General features: G+C 35.9%; 1 protein-coding gene across 6 annotated transcripts in view; it reads left to right on the top strand.

Annotated features, from left to right (window-relative positions):
• The window catches only part of LOC131524050 (galaxin-like), an 87876-nt gene extending 73870 nt beyond the window's left edge, over positions 1-14006 (top strand). For 2 of the 6 annotated variants that reach the window (XM_058750788.1, XM_058750786.1), the window contains 10 exons: positions 1775-1802; positions 1965-2062; positions 2194-2328; positions 2478-2651; positions 2830-2875; positions 9076-9095; positions 9314-9399; positions 10341-10561; positions 11305-11663; positions 11791-14006. In XM_058750788.1, coding sequence (XP_058606771.1) covers positions 1990-2062; positions 2194-2328; positions 2478-2651; positions 2830-2875; positions 9076-9095; positions 9314-9399; positions 10341-10561; positions 11305-11663; positions 11791-12062 — 1386 coding nt within the window. In that variant the 5' untranslated portion in view covers positions 1775-1802; positions 1965-1989 and the 3' untranslated portion in view covers positions 12063-14006. Of the gene's footprint in view, positions 1-30; positions 691-1774; positions 2063-2193; positions 2329-2477; positions 2652-2829; positions 2876-9075; positions 9096-9313; positions 9400-10340; positions 10562-11304; positions 11664-11790 lie in introns of those variants that run through there. The other 4 variants (XM_058750791.1, XM_058750789.1, XM_058750787.1 and 1 more) reach the window with 4 other exon arrangements.
• The last annotated feature ends 4185 nt before the right edge of the window (positions 14007-18191 follow it).

Raw genomic sequence — 18191 nt, 5'->3', positions numbered from 1 at the left:
CTTTTATTACTGGACATTTAGTGTCAGCTAATGTTGTTATTTAAAAGAGTGCACTGAAACAAGAAATTGACTAATAAATATCAGTGGTGTTATTCGAATTTTCAAAATATTATTCCAAAATCGTTGTTAACTAATTCATGTGCAAGTACAAATCAGTAGACAAACAAACTCTGTGTGTTAATGCGCGCGGAAGTTTTTATTTATTAAATCAATAATTTTTATTTATCTTTTTTTTTTTTGTTTGTTTGTTTTTTTTTTTGAGGCGGAAACCGGCTCTTTATGAGCCATGCACGGTTAGTCAGAGGGAAGAAGTAGCTTTGGGTGGAGCGTGCTCTGAGTAGCCCAAACAGATTGGATACCACTTTGACTGGACGGCGGGGGACAGTATTGATGACCGTGGTAGTGTAGCGATTGATTAGTCTTAATCTGAGATTTAGATAGTTGCTATTACATGCTACGCTATTACGCATCAGTATGTCGCGGGCCGAGGAAAAAATAACTGTACTGTATGTTACATTGTGTCTACACCGGGAGTGAGCGACACGACAATAATTAAGCGGCGCGGAACTACACGACAAATCCCCGACAGTAATTTGAAGCCCCGTTCTCTCTCATGTACTCCAAGCCCCTGAGCTACTTCTGACACGACGAACAAATGGTCGTTTGGTCGCGTCCGGTGTAGAGACGGAGGTAATTCCCGGACTTTTTGGGTTCCATTTTATTATGGATTCCGTTGTTTTACTTTCTGTTTTGACATGTATTTTTTCTGTTTTGTTGAATGTGATGCTGGGCAGGGTCTCGGAGTTAAATAGGGCTCATCGGAGGACTGCATATTGTATTAATTTCTAACAAATGCAGTGCTGAACAGTTTAATAAAAAATCTGCCTTAACCCCATAAAAGGTACAAAAGAGGAGAAACATGAGTGGAAAATTGTATTCATAACGCGTGGCGAGGTCTTTTTCGTGATTTGGCCATTTTTGCAGCGATAGTGGCCGAGGTTGTTTGTATGGCATAAGTTTAGCAAGTGGTTTTTAGTAGAATTCAGATCTTTTTTCTGAACCATAAGGAGTGTAATAGCATTAGTGCCATCCAATGACATTCTGTGTATTAACAAACATTTATAAAAGAAGAAAAGACATTACATTTTTGTATAACAGGCACAAGAGAGTATGAATGAACTTGCACGAAAATTCACTTTACCATGGTTTTAGGTTAATGGTAATAGTTCACCTGAAATTGACAATTCCGTCAAGTCATTACACCGCATGATGTACTTCTGTGGATACAAAAGAAGATAACTTGAAGAACTGTTCAAACTGTTTATCCATTTAAAAAAAAAAAAAGAAAGAAAAAAAACTCACTGACATTTTTCAAAATATCTTGTGTTCCACAGAAAACAAAAAGTCATGCATGTGTTGAACAAGTTGAGGGTTAGTGAATAATGACCCTTAAAACATGAAATGTATTTAACAACTCCTTTTTTCAACCTATAAATATAGGGGAGGTTTGTTCTTTGTGTGAGCAAATGATGTGATGATGTGAGTAAAAAGAAAGCAATTTCATCAGATCAAGGGCAGATTTACTACATTTTGATTCAATATTACAAATAGTTTGCACTAATTAACCATTCACAATAAGACCAGAAACTTCTATTAGGTCAGTGTTATATTCATGTTGACTTAAATCTTTATAGCATTTAGAGTTGTTTTACCCAGTTATCACTTTTAGAACCACTAGTTACCACTAATTTTTCATAATCTCTTTGTTCCTCAGAAATTTGCCATCATGACAGAGGGAACAAGTGAGTGACCTTACACTGAGCCTTAACTCTGAGCCTCTAAACACAGTTGCATAAGAGATTTTTTTCAATCATTATTACATATGTTTTATCATAGATCACTTAAATGTAAATTAACAGAATGTTTTGGTAAGAGTAAAATAGGAGTGATCTGTATTATGTCAGCAGCAACGCAGGTTTCAATGGACAGATGGAAGGCAGCCATCATCTGCACTGGTGTGGGAATGTGTTTTACAATATCTCAGGAAGTTCCTGCTGTAATGGTAGGAGAGACTCCTGCAGCTGTCTGTTTGTGGTTACTGAGTCACTGGGAGTAGAGGATGTGATTCACAATAAGTTTATGACATATACAAAGATTGGACACTGTTTTAGATTGTATTTTAATATGTTGCAGGTAATATAACTCTGGGATTAAGCCAGCTGGTGGCTGACTGCTGTGGTTCTGTAGCTTACAATCCACTTAATGAGATTTGCTGTAATGGCAGGATTCTGACTCGAAGCAGCACTTACGTGAAATGCTGTGGCAAAGGTAGCCGATCCACTTTATACACTTTGTTTGGCATTGTCCAGATTTGACACATTTTTGCATGTTTAAGAAATGTTGATGAGATTGGTTGATCTTCTTACAGTTAGCTCAAGGATGACGTTTTATGAGTTTTCTCTTACTCTCATTTACAGACATGTACTTGACAACGACTCATTTGTGTTGTGGTAAAAACAAACTATTTCAACAGAAGGAAAATCATTCTTGTTGTGGCAAGGAAACATATGACATGACAACCCACTGCTGCTGTACTAACACTACACTAGAAGTAAAGCCTAAAAGTGAAACTTGCTGTCCAAAAGCAACAGGTGTGTGTGTATACATCTCTTACAGTGATTATTAGATAAATAATTAAAGAAATGTGGTGCAAGTGGCTAAACAGTGGAACAAAGACGTCATGTACTGTAATCTTTCATGTGTTTTTAGTCAAAGTAATAGATCTACCATTTGTTTTAGTAGATCATAATCTGAATATTATTCTTACAGATTCTGATAGAAAAACTGAACGCCAGCAAGGCCCTCCTCCCACCCGGTGAGTCACACAGACAGTTAATTAAGTAATTAATTGTTTTAAAAAATACTTTTACAATGCAATAATTTCACATTCAATTTTCAAATTAATGTAAAAACAGCATAAATACAGTATATTTCTAATATTTGTATAATGGAATCTTTTTTTTTATGACTAAAGGCCAGTATCACTGATACCAATACTTCTGATGTCTCTAGGAAATTGTTTTTTCCCCTAATATTTAACCATTGACTAGCCATTCATTACAAGAGCTATTAATTTTAATTAATCTTAATTTAATTAAATAACATTTATTAGACTACTTAAAATAACTTCTAATTTAAGTGAACTTAAAAAAATCTTCACATAAACCCATTATAATAAATGTCATATTTAGTTACCTGTGCCCTTCAGCAAGTAGAAAATATACAGAAAAGTTATTAAACACTAAATTCTAAATTAAATATAGATGAATCTTTAAAGCTACAAAAGTTATTGATTTCCTTTTTTTTCTTTTGATCTTTGATTAATAGACATCACACTGTTAGACATAGCAAACTGTATTTGATTTACAGTTGCAAACTGTACTGTTTTACAGTATATTTGTCAGTATATCTACTGTAATTCATTAATTTTAATATAGATTTCATTAGATTTTATCATTTTTATATAAAATTCATTTTATTTTTACTCTACATTTACTGGCATTCAATTAAAACAGACATAATAATTACAAAATATAAAATTCTTTATTTAAAACATTGCATGTACTGTATAACTACAGTCTTCCAATGCTGGAAAAGTGCATCTTCACCATTTCTCCTGTCTTAGGACATTTTGCAGTGCATTATGTTGTATCCTCTGGATTTATCCTCACAAAAATACATAGCCATCTGCAAAACTCAGGTGCTGCTCCAAAACGTGGCCACCACCTTTGCTCACCATCCACTTTGTTAGTGACAGAAATGTCTTCTCTGAAAAACAAGAAGTAGAAATGACACGCTTTTAAAAGGCAAACCCCATATAGAATACACAAACCTCTCAAAACCATAGTTGTTCTCTTACCATGAATTATCAGTCTCAGGGTGGCTGGCCTGCTCATGTCTTTCTTGATGCTTCATTGCAGTTGTCTTTATAACACAAATACAAAAAAATGTAGTAAATCTTAAATTCTATTAAAAACTATAACAAACTAATTCTAAAACTAGAAAGGCAGCTAGCCATAAAACATTTTTAACCTAGCTAACATACGATTTTATTTTCTCAATAGGCTACTAGCCAACATTAATTACTAACACCTGAACAAAATTTCACATTAGTTAACTTAATGTTAATATAAGCGTTGCTCGTTAAAAATAATTTTAATTCGGTAACTTAATTCAATAAGCTGACAAAAGTTTACCATAGTAAAGTTTGTTACCGCCATGTTTACGGGTAAATGTTATTAGGTTAAACTGGTGTGCAAAAATATGACACAAACACAGACAAACGTACACACATTTTTACCTTGCTTGCTGGTCTTATTCTCTCGTAAGGTGCATCGACACACAACGCAGATGTTCTCTGGAACTCTTCCACTCTCGCGGGTTCATCCCCGGGCAAAACCCGCGGTGCTGTTCCGTGTCTTCCTCGAAAGCGACTCAAAGACAATATACTGTAGAACCCATTATACTATCTACAGTGGATGCGGACAGTAAAGTGATGCCCCATTATATTTCTGACATACAGATATACTCCCAAGTACTCGCGCTGTTTCTGACATGAAAGACAAATGGATTTTCCAATCATTACAAGCGATGTAACACGTCCAGTGTAACACGTCAGTCCCAAGCTGTTCCAGCGTTGTAGAAACGGTGTAGGGCAAATCGTGTCAATCAAAGTGTAAGAAATTAGGAAAATAAAACAACCTCAATAGAATGGCGCCAAAGAGGCCGTTACAGTAGTAGCAAATACAGTAGTATACAGCAATTTAAAAAAATACAGTAAGTCTCTGTATGTGGGGTTTGACATCACAGAAAATTCCCATGATGCAAAGGGTATTACAGTTATTTACTGTAAAGGGAATTTGCAGTATTATACTGGGTGATATACAGTAAATAACTGTAGAATGCATCTCTCTTTACCTATTCTGACCCACTTCAGGTCTCAAAGTCTCTACTAATTGAATTGAGTTGAACCGAGGGTGTTAGATGAGGGAGACATTGTTGGGGTGCTCTAATACAGTTTGTAAAACCACTGCATTTCAGAGACTTATTCTTAAATGTGACTCATATAAAAAATACATTCATACACACACAGTTTAAGCTTTAATTGCCTTTTTGGTAACTTCATGGCTTAACTGATGACATAACTACGACATTGCATGCTCGTAGTTTCTTTCGCGATTTGATATGAAAGGATACAGCCTACAGCACACGCTGGCATATTTTCGCGATCATTTGACTCGTGCCTGGCGCTAAGGCGAAGTTGGAGCGCGTTAGACCGAAACAGCAGTTCTGAGTGGGGTGGCGGACCCTATCTCCGCGCCTGAGTTAACAATGTTAAACATTTTTAACGCGTTAAACTGAAAAAATGTCAAATGTGTGTAAGTAAATGTTTGAAAACTTTTTGTTTGTCATTTGAAAACTTTATAATGCTCATTCAGAGAATCGGATCTTTGGATTAACATCACGTAAATTCACCCATTTCTCCCGAAATAGCCTACATAAAAGCAAGTCACCGTTGAACTAGGAAAAGAATAGAGTTAACTTTATATTTAACTAAACTTTTATGTGAATAAAACATCATCAGATTTTAATTAAAATAATTATTATTGCAGCTTTCCTCAGACACCATTGTATTTAACAAACTCACAAATCCATGCATTTAACTAATGTCTTTTTGCTAGTAATTAATTTAAATGTCTGAAACCTAAAATAAATTTGATGTGTTTCAAAACACCGAATTGTGATATGGGCTATGAAAAGCTCTTGCACTGATTCAGTTTGACCCCCTCCAACCCCTCGAACAGTGTCAATTACCATTCGATGCAGACGATCACTGGTGCATTTAGAACATCACTGATAAATTCAAAGAGCCAGAGACACAAAAAATAAATTTAATGTAAAAAAAAAAACGTCTCTGGGTCAGCGTCAGACAAAGCGCGAAAAACGTTGAATTTATCAGTGATGTTCTAAATGCACCAGTGATCGTCTGCATCGTGTGTCTCAGATTTGAATTTAGCAGTTGATGTTTTTCTTTATATATATATATATATACATACATGTACAGGACAAACTGCACATTTCACCCAAAATTGTTTGCTGTGATATGATTCCAGACCCCTGGCAATCAGCCTCCCCCCCTCCCCACCTCCCCACCCCCCTTGGACCACACCTACATGGGGGGCTAGATTGCATTGTATTTTAAATATAAACTTGTTCTGTTACATTACTGCTCTAACATAACACTTTCAGTTTCAATTAACTAGCACTTCAATTCTCTTTCACTTGCACTGGATTTGTGTAGGCTATATAGTGTATATTTAAGGTAGCAATACAATACAATACATGTCATATTTATTAATATTAATAATATGACAATATATGTAGTTAATATTGGTTAAATGGAAGGGGGAAATCCTGTCCATACACAGCTAGGGGGAAAAAATTATAAAAGCACTGTTCATTTACTTGATATAGGCCTAACAATTGATATTCAGGAACTGTGAATAAATTACTGAAAAAAAAAAAAATTACTTCAAAATAATAATAATAATAATAATATCATTGCTATAACATCCTCAACAAACAAAAAAGAGTTTACCTTAGATAAAGTTTGATTAATATGTACATACAGCACCGGTCAAAATTTTGGACATTATAGTTTTTAATGTTTTTTGAAAGAAGTCTCTTATGCTCATCGAGTTACATTTATTTGGTCAAAAATACAGAAAAAAATAATATTGTGAAAAAGTTTTTTTTTTAAAAAGTATTTATTTAAAATAGAAATCTTTTGTAACAATACCATTCAGATGTTTGCAATTCAATGGTCAGTATTAAAGGAATTAATACTTTTATTCATAAGGATGTATTAAATAAATGCTGACAATTCAGCTATGACTCTCAGAAATAGATATTTTAAAGTATGATAAAAATAGAAAACCATTATTTAAATTTCACAATATTATAGTTTATTATAGTTTCGGTATTTCTGATCAAATAAACGCAGACTTGATGATCATAAGCGACTTTCAAAAACATTAAAACTAGTAATGTTCCCGAACTTTTGACCGGTACTATATACAGGTGCATCTCAATAAATTAGAATGTTGAGGAAAAGTTCATTTATTTCAGTAATTCAACTCAAATTGTGAAACTCGTGTATTAAATAAATTCAATGCACACAGACTGAAGTAGTTTAAGTCTTTGGTTCTTTTAATTGTGATGATTTTGGCTCACATTTAACAAAAACCTCTCAACAAATTAGAATACTTCATAAGACCAATAAAAAAAATCATTTTTAGTGAAATGTTGGCCTTCTGGAAAGTATGTTCTTTTACTGTATATGTACTCAATACTTCGTAGGGGCTCCTTTTGCTTTAATTACTGCCTCAAATTCGGCGTGGCATGGAGGGGATCAGTTTGTGGCACTGCTGAGGTGGTATGGAAGCCCAGGTTTCTTTGACAGTGGCCTTCAGCTCATCTGCATTTTTTGGTCTCTTGTTTCTCATTTTCCTCTTGACAATACCCCATAGATTCTCTATAGGGTTCAGGTCTGGTGAGTTTGCTGGCCAGTCAAGCACACCAACACCATGGTCATTTAACCAACTTTTGGTGCTTTTGGCAGTGTGGGCAGGTGCCTAATCCTGCTGGAAAATGAAATCAGCATCTTTAAAAAGCTGGTCAGCAGAAGGAAGCATGAAGTGCTCCAAAATTTCATGGTAAACGGGTGCAGTGACTTTGGTTTTCAAAAAACACAATGGACCAACACCAGCAGATGACATTGCACCCCAAATCATCACAGACTGTGGAAACTTAACACTGGACTTCAAGCAACTTGGGCTATGAGCTTCTCCACCCTTCCTCCAGACTCTAGGACCTTGGTTTCCAAATGAAATACAAAACTTGCTCTCATCTGAAAAGAGGACTTTGGACCACTGGGCAACAGTCCAGTTCTTCTTCTCCTTAGCCCAGGTAAGACGCCTCTGACGTTGTCTATGGTTCAGGAGTGGCTTAACAAGAGGAATACGACAACTGTAGCCAAATTCCTTGACACGTCTGTGTGTGGTGGCTCTTGATGCCTTGACCCCAGCCTCAGTCCATTCCTTGTGAAGTTCACCCAAATTCTTGAATCGATTTTGCTTGACAATCCTCATAAGGCTGCAGTTCTCTCGGTTGGTTGTGCATCTGTTTCTTCCACACTTTTTCCTTCCACTCAACTTTCTGTTAACATGCTTGGATACAGCACTCTGTGAACAGCCAGCTTCTTTGGCAATGAATGTTTGTGGCTTACCCTCCTTGTGAAGGGTGTCAATGATTGTCTTCGGGACAACTGTCAGTTTAGCAGGCTTCCCTATGATTGTGTAGTCTAGTGAACCAAACTGAGAGACCATTTTGAAGGCTCAGGAAACCTTTGCAGGTGTTTTGAGTTGATTAGCTGATTGGCATGTCACCATATTCTAATTTGTTAAGATATTGAATTGGTGGGTTTTTGTTAAATGTGAGCCAAAATCATCACAATTAAAAGAAGCAAAGACTTAAACTACTTCAGTCTGTGTATATTGAATTTATTTAATACACGAGTTTCACAATTTGAGTTGAATTACTGAAATAAATGGAAACTTTTCCAAGACATTCTAATTTACTGTATGTAAAAATACACAGTTTAAAATGAAATGTTTTATAAATAAAAAAAGTTAGGAATCATATTTGTTTCAAGTGCTTTTTGTGGGGGGCGGGGGGCCTCCAACATAAATTTTGCCTAGGGCCTCCAAATGGCTGGAACCGGCCCTGATAGGCTACATATATATAGGCCGGATCAGGGCCGGATAGGCTATATATAAAAAGATAAATAAAAAAATTTAAAAAACGTGTATATATATATATATATGTGTGTGTGTGTGTGTGTGTATTCTCTTACAATGGAGGTCTATTAAATAATTATTTGAAAATTATAGGCTACTAATATAATTTTGTGTGTGTTTTGTTTGTTTGGTTTTATGTGTGACCGGAAATCTCAAGCACTCAACCCATATTATCAGGTAAAGTATTTGCCATCCTCATTGTATAAAATGTGTACATATCTGTCTTTTGATTGGACAGTGATCTAGTTAGTTCCTAGATATCCTTTTATAGTCTCTTTAGTTCATGCCTAACCTAAAGGTTTTTTTACAAATTATTAAATAACTCTTGTCTTCATTGGAAATGATGGTCATTCTATGGTTATTGTTGTAAAAACCTCTTACTCATTCTGCTCTAGACTTGAAGTGTGGATCAGAAACCTACAATCCCCATGAACAAATTTGTTGCTCAGGGAATCTGTATAAGGCATCAGCACTTACTAAGGTATTGCTTTTTGACCTGAAGCTTAGTTTTGCTATATATTTTGCTAATATATATTGGCCAACTGGCACATTGCATTGTGATTGGCCGAACACCACAAGCACTCGTCGGAAATGTAACGCCCCTTTCCATAATCGCGAGCTTCAGCTTTCAAAATAAAAGTAAAGACAGTTAATAATGTCCTTAGTTTTTCCATCAGTTCAAGCCCGAAAGGGGAACAGAGTCGCGTGACAGACACATAAACACACAATGCGCAACTCTCATTTGAACCGTCAATAGCAAATACTTATACTAATAACAAAACATACAGTCGCTGACTCAGAAGTGCCAGATTGTCATAGCAAAGTCAGAATTACCGCCTCTCCTAGGTTCACGAAACGGTCGTCCATAAAATGCGTTGTGATAACATCTGGGCTGTGCTGTTCTGTTGTAAGTAATCTTAATGATTCCTAATTGCATCTACTTTCGGAAGGCCAAATAAAGTGCTTTTGCTTTCACATAGAAACACACAGCGTCTCCCTGTCATGGCTGCATCAACACTACTGCAGTTACTGAAACCACGCCGCCTTTCTTTGCGAGAACATTTGGGCGCCGTTACGCAAATATTTCCACATCGTGACGTAGACATGTGGGGGCGTGTTTGAATGAGCCGTTTTAGGTGGGCGTGGCAGAGTCTTAACTTTTATAAAGAATATCTCTTTGGTTTTGAGACTTTAGTCTTTGAAACTTCAGGGATCTTATATATATCTTATATATGCACAATCAGCTTGTAACACTGCAAAGAGAAAGGAAAACTTGAAATCGCATTATATGACCCCTTTAAGTATTTGGAGAAATGAGAGTAGGCTATATGTATTCAAAAACTATGCATACATTATTCAAATACGTATACATACATTATGCATACATTATTGTACAGTACTATGTATACCTGTGTCTTTCAGTGCTGTGGCCTAGATGCTTACACTCTGTCAGATGGTGATGTGCTGTGCTGTAATGGAACCCTTCATCTGAATGTGCCTGAGCAGTCAGAGTGTGTTGGAGGTGTTATATATACTCCAGGAAACACTACTTGCCAAATGTCGACCCGTCCTCGTGTTGGCGAGCACTGCTGTGGAGGACAAACCTTCAATCCTCGCTCGCATATTTGCTGTAATGGACACAGGTAGGCCCACAGATTACAAAGATTTGATTTAAAAGTGCACTTAGTACTTTTTTGCTCATGTTTTAAATAATTTCATTGTTTTGATTCATTTTGCAATCATCCAAACCTTGATCCTTGATCTTAACAACACATCCACCAAACAGGGACAACCTGCCTAATGTAGAATAACATATTTCTCGCAAGTATAGATAATTTTTTGTGGGAATAACTTTCTATTGTGTCTTTCTCTGCATGTTCCTGCTCAAATAGGTCTCAGATCAGGAAACAGATAGCAGTACCTGTGTGAATCTGATAATCTAGTAGCTTTAGGCAAAACCATAAAAAAATTGCAGATAGTTATTGTTTGGCCTGTAGCCTGATTTCATTCTACCCACGCTGTCTTGACAAACGAGGCTTTGTCTGTAACTGGAAATTCAAGTCTGAAGTCTAACGTGCAGAGACAGCATAAGAATATGCGGTAACACTTTATTTTGATGGTCCCTTTTGAACATTCTGTTGACACTAAGTAATGTTGCAACTACGTCAACAAACTCTCACAACAGTATTAATAGACTGTCTGCTTCATATCTACTAACTCCTTATTGTGTGGCACTACATTTCTCAAAGAAGACATATTCATATAGCACAGCTCTAGAACAGTCTCTCAGTCATCCAGGCCACCCGATAAACCCTTAATAATTTTAAAAACACTTGAATGACTTTTCTTTCAACCTTTTGTTGTTGCTGTTGTTTGTTCTATTTAGCCACAACAAGAAGAATGGCAATTTCTGTTGTGGTTCAGAAGTCTATGACCACCACAACCAGTTCTTGAGATGCTGCTCAGGTCATCTCTACAACCTAACCCATTTACGTGGGAAAGCAGAGTGCTGTGGAAGCCTATTGCTGCAATATGATAATCAAACTTGCTGTTCCTCCTCAACCAATTCCATACTGTATGACACCAAACAAAACCACAGTTGCTGTGGGCATTACTACTACAAAACATCCCTGTGGAGCTGCTGTGCTGAACGTCTCAAACCAACACCAAAGCCTAACAGCTCTCCTGCAGAATACAGACTTAAACCACTAACAGACCTGATCCCTGAAATGTGCAATAAAACAGGTGATGTTCTTGAATATCTGTTTTTTTTGTTTGTTTTTTTTCTGGGAAAACAAAAACAAAAACATGAAATACTAAATATTTTTTGGAAGTAGACTAAATGATTAATTTTTTATCTGTGTGTTTCTAGTGTTCTTTGGCAAAGTGGAGAGTGTGACACTTGAAAATGATCTGCGTCATGTGGTGTTGAAAGTTGTGTGGAAAGTCAAATCTGAAAATTTCATCAAAGACCCTTGGCTTTATGTGTCCCTGGATCACTGCAGCTCTCCTGCCACAGACAACGGCATGACCTACCTTTGGGAGGAAAACCAGAATGGGAAGCACAAGCTTCTCTCTCACCCTGTTGACCTAACATCTGACATGTACATGTTATATTCTGTATGTTACCAAAAGAAGGGATAGAAATATGGATTGAGGTCTATTTCCCATCATTTCCCAGAGCATGCAGGTTGTCATAAGATTTCTGATCATTTTTGATAAATGACAATAGAGACAAGTCTCTGTTACACAGCATTACAGCATCACATGTTGTGCATCTGTGCTTTTTACCTCATTGGATATTTTTATTTAATCTAAATAATGGATTGATCCTGTTTGGAATGGTGCATTACTCTATTTATTCGGTGAGGTAATTTTAAGCTTTGTTAATGTGAAAAATAGAAATAGAATCAAAAAAGAAAACATTCTTCTTTTTTAATATTGAGTTCTCTTAAAGAGTTCTTTTTTTATTATTGCTGAGCAGTGTTAATTTTATATATTTTAAGTTGCACTGCATTTTTTTGTAATCATACTGTATTTTATCAGTCTCAGGTCTATTCCAATTTTGTTAAATTTTTAACAGTTTGACAGGTTCATGTACTAAGCTCAAAGGTGCTCAAATGCAATTAATGGCTTTTATCCTAATCCTTGAGAAGACAATGATTATTTCATATATATACAACGGGGCTAAAGGCCCCCCTTAAGAAAAAATGTGCTATTCACTGCACCTAAAATGTATAATTACAGACAAAATATATACGTTGTATTGAACATTAATGGAGCAACAGATTTTGTGTGGAAATAAATCATTCAAGTTGTTTATTTTGTTTAAAAATCTTATAAATGTATGAGGTGGCAAGGGGGGCCTTTTACCCCACACACAGGGTAAAAGGCCCACCAGTATGGGGTAAAAGGCACATGGTATTGATACAAATGTTTCAGCTAAAATAATGTTTTTTAAAATAATATATAAGTTAATACTCGTTCAAAACAATCACTTCACTTTAGCAAAGTTTGTACTATTTTCTGCTTATTTTGAAAAATAAAATAATTTTTGTTCAATAAATATACTGTCATTAAAATGTTAATATAAAAAATATATTTTAAAATACAGAAACAAAATCATTTTAATAAGTAAAGATTATGAAAGTATTGAAGGGGATCCAATAATAATTGAATATATATTTACAGTAGTAACAACAAATGACATTTTATTATATGATATGATTAATATCATGTTTTTAAATATGATGGTTTCATTCTAAACATGGTGATTATCTCTAATATGGACACCCAACATAATGATATTTACCATCTGAATCTAACCATGTCATGTCAACAAATGGAAAAGTCAGCCATCTATTAATTATCATGTTAATTAGCCTACTGTGCGCCTTTAGCCCCAACAGCAGGGGCGCTTTTTACCCCAAATACCATACTTTTACATATTCTTCGTTATTTAAAAACTGTTGCTTTAATTATATGAAAATCATAAAGAAGACCTTTGTCTGAAATTATATGCATTAATTTTAGCGATTCTCATTTGCTACTTAAATCTACAACATTTTAAAAAACATAAAATATTAGATCAAGTAAGCACAGAATCAACTTCGCGCTGCTGCGCGATCGCATCAAAGATCAGATAAATATACATGTGCATCTTGAAAAGCGAATGTTTTGGAAAGTGCTAAGCCATGTTTTTGTGCCATCTAGTGGTTTAGATGAAAATAATATCAAAGGGGCCTTTTACCCCGGGGCGCCTTTAGCCCCGTTGTACCCTATATATATATATATATATATATATATATATATATACACACACATTTGCACTAAAATGTATGCTAAATTTACAACTGAATTTAGAGACAATCAAAAATCACTGTGTTAAGATGAAATTTAATCTGTCTGTCTAATACATTTTGTGACTTGGGAGTTTTAAACTTATCCAAACTCCTATATACTGTCTTATTTCTATGCTATATACAACTGTGAATACACCTTTCATGTTAAATGTTGTGTGAAGAAAATTTACTCATTCAAGCTGTATTATGGTATTGCAGATATGGAATTTGAAATATATATATATATATATATATATATATACAACCCAAATTCTGGAAATGTTGGGATGTTTTTTACATTTGAATAAAATGAAAATTAAAAGACTTTCAAATCACACAAGCCAATATTTTATTCACAATAGAACATAGATAACATAAATGTTTAAACTGAGAAATCTTAAACTTTTATCCACTAAATTAGCTCATTTCAAATTTGATGCCTGCTACAGGTCTCAAAAAAGTTGGCACGGGGGCAACAAAGTGCTGAAAAAGCAAGAAATTTTTAAAAGATTAAACTGTGAGAACATCTAGCAATTAAGTAAGTTAATTGACATCAGGTCTGTAACATGATTAGCTATAAAAGGGATGTCTTAGAGAGGCAGAGTCTCTCAGAAGTAAAGATGGGCAGAGGCTCTCCAATCTGTGAAAGAGTGCGTAAACAGATTGTGGAATGCTTTAAAAACAACGTTCCTCAACGTCAAATTGCAAAGGCAAAAATCTCATCATCCACAGTGCATAACATCATCAAAATATTCAGAGAAACAAGAGAAATCTCTGCGTAAGGGACAAGGCCGAAGACCTTTGTTGGATGCCCGTGGTCTTCAGGCCCTCAGACAACAGTGCATCACTCACCGGCATGATTCTGTCACTGACATTATGACATTACTAAATGGGCCCAGGAATACTTCCAGAAACCACTGTCGGTAAACACAATCCGCCGTGCCATCTGCAGATGCCAACTAAAGCTCTATCATGCAAAAAGGAAGCCATATGTGAACATGGTCCAGAAGTGCTGTCATGTCCTGTGGGCCAAGGCTCATTTAAAATGGACTGTTTCAAAGTGGAAAAGTGTTCTATGGTCAGACAAGTCCAAATTTGACATTCTTGTTGGAAATCATAGATGCCATGTCCTCCGGACTAAAGAGGAGGGAGACCTTCCAGCGTGTTATCAGCATTCAGTTTAAAAGCCAGCATCTCTGATGGTATGGGGGTGCATAAGTGCTTACAGTATGGGCAGCTTCCATGTTTTGGAAGGCACTATGAATGCTGAAAGGTATTTAAAGGTTTTAGAGCAACATATTCTCCCCTCCAGACGACGTGTATTTCAGCAGGACAATGCAAAACCACATACTGCAGCTATTACAACAGCATGGCTTCGTAGTAGAAGAGTCCGGGTGATGAACTGACCTGCCTGCAGTCCAGGGGCAAGATTCACGAAAATCTTCTTAAGAAATGAGTTAAGAAATTTATGAAAGTTCGTAAGAATGTTCTTAAGTGTAAATCTTCAAAAAGTTCTCAAATATATTCTTAAGAACATCTTAATTTTTTCTTCAGAAAAAAATAAGTCTTTATCTGAGTGAATACATGATGCACTGATAAACTCGCACTTTATTGTCTTTTTACGCTTCCTGCAGATTACCCTAATAATCATAATAAGCACGCACACTATTTTCGTCGTGACTTTGCCTGGTGCTCAGCTTCATGTTTTTAATGCAGCATGTTTTTGAACAGTTACTTTTGGCTGTTTCTCAATTCCAAGAATGCAAAAAACGGACTTGTGTTCTCGTGGAGAACCGGTCTTGCCAAGCTTCCTCGGAAGAACGAACTCGGAAGGACGCGAGAACACAGAACGCACCCTTATGAGAATTGAGATGTGCTGCGTTCTTGCTTAACTGACCGCATAATCACAGCATAAGCAGCGGCCAATAGAGTGGGGGAACTATGATGTCACTTTGTAGGCGAAAACCCAGAAGCGAGTTAGCATTTTAGCATTGGAAGATGCGACGGCAGCCACAGGACAACGGCGCCACTGCGCTCACCACACACCAGCTACAGGTGGAGAGGAGAGAGTGTCATAGAGCCAATCAAGTGGATGGGGATTATTGGGAAGCCATGATTGACAAGGGCCAGTGGAGGGAATTTGGCCAGGACACCGGGGTTACACCCCTACTCTTTACGATGAGTGTCATGGGATTTTTAATGACCACTGAGAGTCAGGACCTCGGTTTAACGTTTCATCCGAAAGACGGTGCTTTTTTACGGTATAGTGTCCCCGTCACTATACTGGGGCGTTAGGACCCACACAGACTGCAGGGTGAGCACCCCCTGCTGGCCTCACTAACACCTCTTCTAAGAGCAACCTAGTTTTCCCAGGAGGTCTCCCATCCAGGTACTGACCAGGGGTGCGTTTCCCAAAAGCATCGTTAGCCAACTACGGTCGCAAGTTCCGTCGTTACCAGCATAGTTCAACGATTCGGTGTTTCCTGAAACCATAGCTCAAACGAACGTTCGCAATCAGCGTCACAAACTTACGTGGTTGGAACTGCAGCTCTCGATCTGTGGTTAGAAGCATAGTTTCTTGTTAATAAGATATATGGGCTTAAATAAATATGTTATCATATTTTATGCACCTTATTTCGAAATGTACAGAAATACGTGCTTTAAATGTCCTTTAGTTAAGATTATTTCATTTATTCACTATACTATTTATTACTAATGTCTCATTACAGTTTTAGTTCGGCTCTAGTTTTGTATTTATTCCAGTTTATATGAAGCGGTTCATGTAGCGTGGATTAAAATTCATATACAGAGTAAATTCTTTTCACTAAACGTTAAAAATAAGTTTGAAACAGTTGTCGGGAGCGCGATGGTGGTGACGTTGAAGGCAAGCAACCGTGGTGGTGTAGTTTGTTTATAGCCTAAGTTTAGCTTTTTAGTTCTGGCGCTTTTATTTAGGCTTCAAAATTCATCAAAGTGATATTATTTTGTGAAGATTATCTTGATGGACACAACGTGTAAGTTTCATGAACTATGACTGAACACAGAGCTTATTTTTTGCGATTATCCAAAAGCCTATGGAAAAATCCCATTGTTTTTTTGTCGAGGAACCAGTTTCATGCTAACAGCGATCCGCCTACAGAGTGACGTCATAGTTCCCCCACTCTATGAACAATAAATATAACATAACATTACAAACATATGTCATAACTTATTAAAACATTTCTATTATACAGTAGATATTATTTTCATATAATTGTATATTGTTTTATTTTACAGTATATATGTTTAACTATGACTATGTTAAGATTAATTTTAATATGCCAATAAAAAATACTGCAGACTTTCTCCGGGTCTTATATCTTTATTAAAATTAAGCAAAACAAAACGATAAATGTTTACTTTCAAGAGTCGTCAAGTATTTGCGAGAGTGAGTTTAAAGTTACAGGCTTCCGTACACTGGCTTCCTGCAGTGTCTTCTGGGATTTCTAACGGCTCGATTCTCTCAAGTCTGCACTCGATGCATCCTCGATATCAAGAACACATCCGGGTATTTTCATGCGTCCTCTGTTCTTGCATTCTTTTTTCTTTTTTTTTTTATTCCAAAAATTGTAGAAATATACAAGAACAGGGAAACAAGACATGAATGTATTCCTACAAAGAACAAACATAAAAATAAAGACAAAAAACAAATATTCTGGATTTGCGTACATCAAATTATGGAATTATCTATACAGAAAAGTGCAAAAATAAAATTACATCATTTTAGAAAAGCTGTCATAGTGCATCAAACATTTGGCACTCTTTTTGTTATTTGTCAGTCTTAGAGATGAAACAAGAGAATCAAATTCAGAAAGAAAGAGGGGGAGAGACAAAGGAGATTTAAGCCACTTTTGCTTATGAATGAAGAATTTAGCATTTAGTATAAGAAAATTAACAACATATTCAAGAGGTAGCTTTGGATTTTCATAATACAAAATAACATCTTTGAGGACGAAGGTATGGGTCGCATTTGTAAGGATAGAAACATAGGTGCTTAAGTCAACCCATAATTTGTTGGTAACACCACAATCAAAAAACAAATGGGAAGCTGTTTCTTCAACAAAACCACAAAACGAGCAAGACTCATCAACATCAGAATATTTAGAAATAGACAAATTAACGGGATAAATTTTATGAAGGATTTTATAATGAACCTCCTTAACTTTGTTAGATATACAAAATTTACTTGGCAAAAGCCAGGCCTTTCTCCAATTTATATTTGTTATAAAGGAACCCCATTAGAATTTCCCTCTTGGAGTAATCTTTCTCTTTGTCTGAAATATTTTGCGAATATGTTTGTTATTGCATTTCCGATCTAAAATATCAATACCACCTAAACGTAAAGCCGGATAAACACTGTTGCCTTTACTAAATTTGAGGTGACTTTTAATTA

The sequence above is a fragment of the Onychostoma macrolepis genome, chromosome 18 (genome assembly GCF_012432095.1).
Source record: "Onychostoma macrolepis isolate SWU-2019 chromosome 18, ASM1243209v1, whole genome shotgun sequence".
NCBI classification, from domain to species: domain Eukaryota; kingdom Metazoa; phylum Chordata; class Actinopteri; order Cypriniformes; family Cyprinidae; genus Onychostoma; species Onychostoma macrolepis.
The sequence above is the reverse complement of the archived record's forward strand: the minus strand, read 5'-3'. Positions and strand labels throughout refer to the sequence as shown.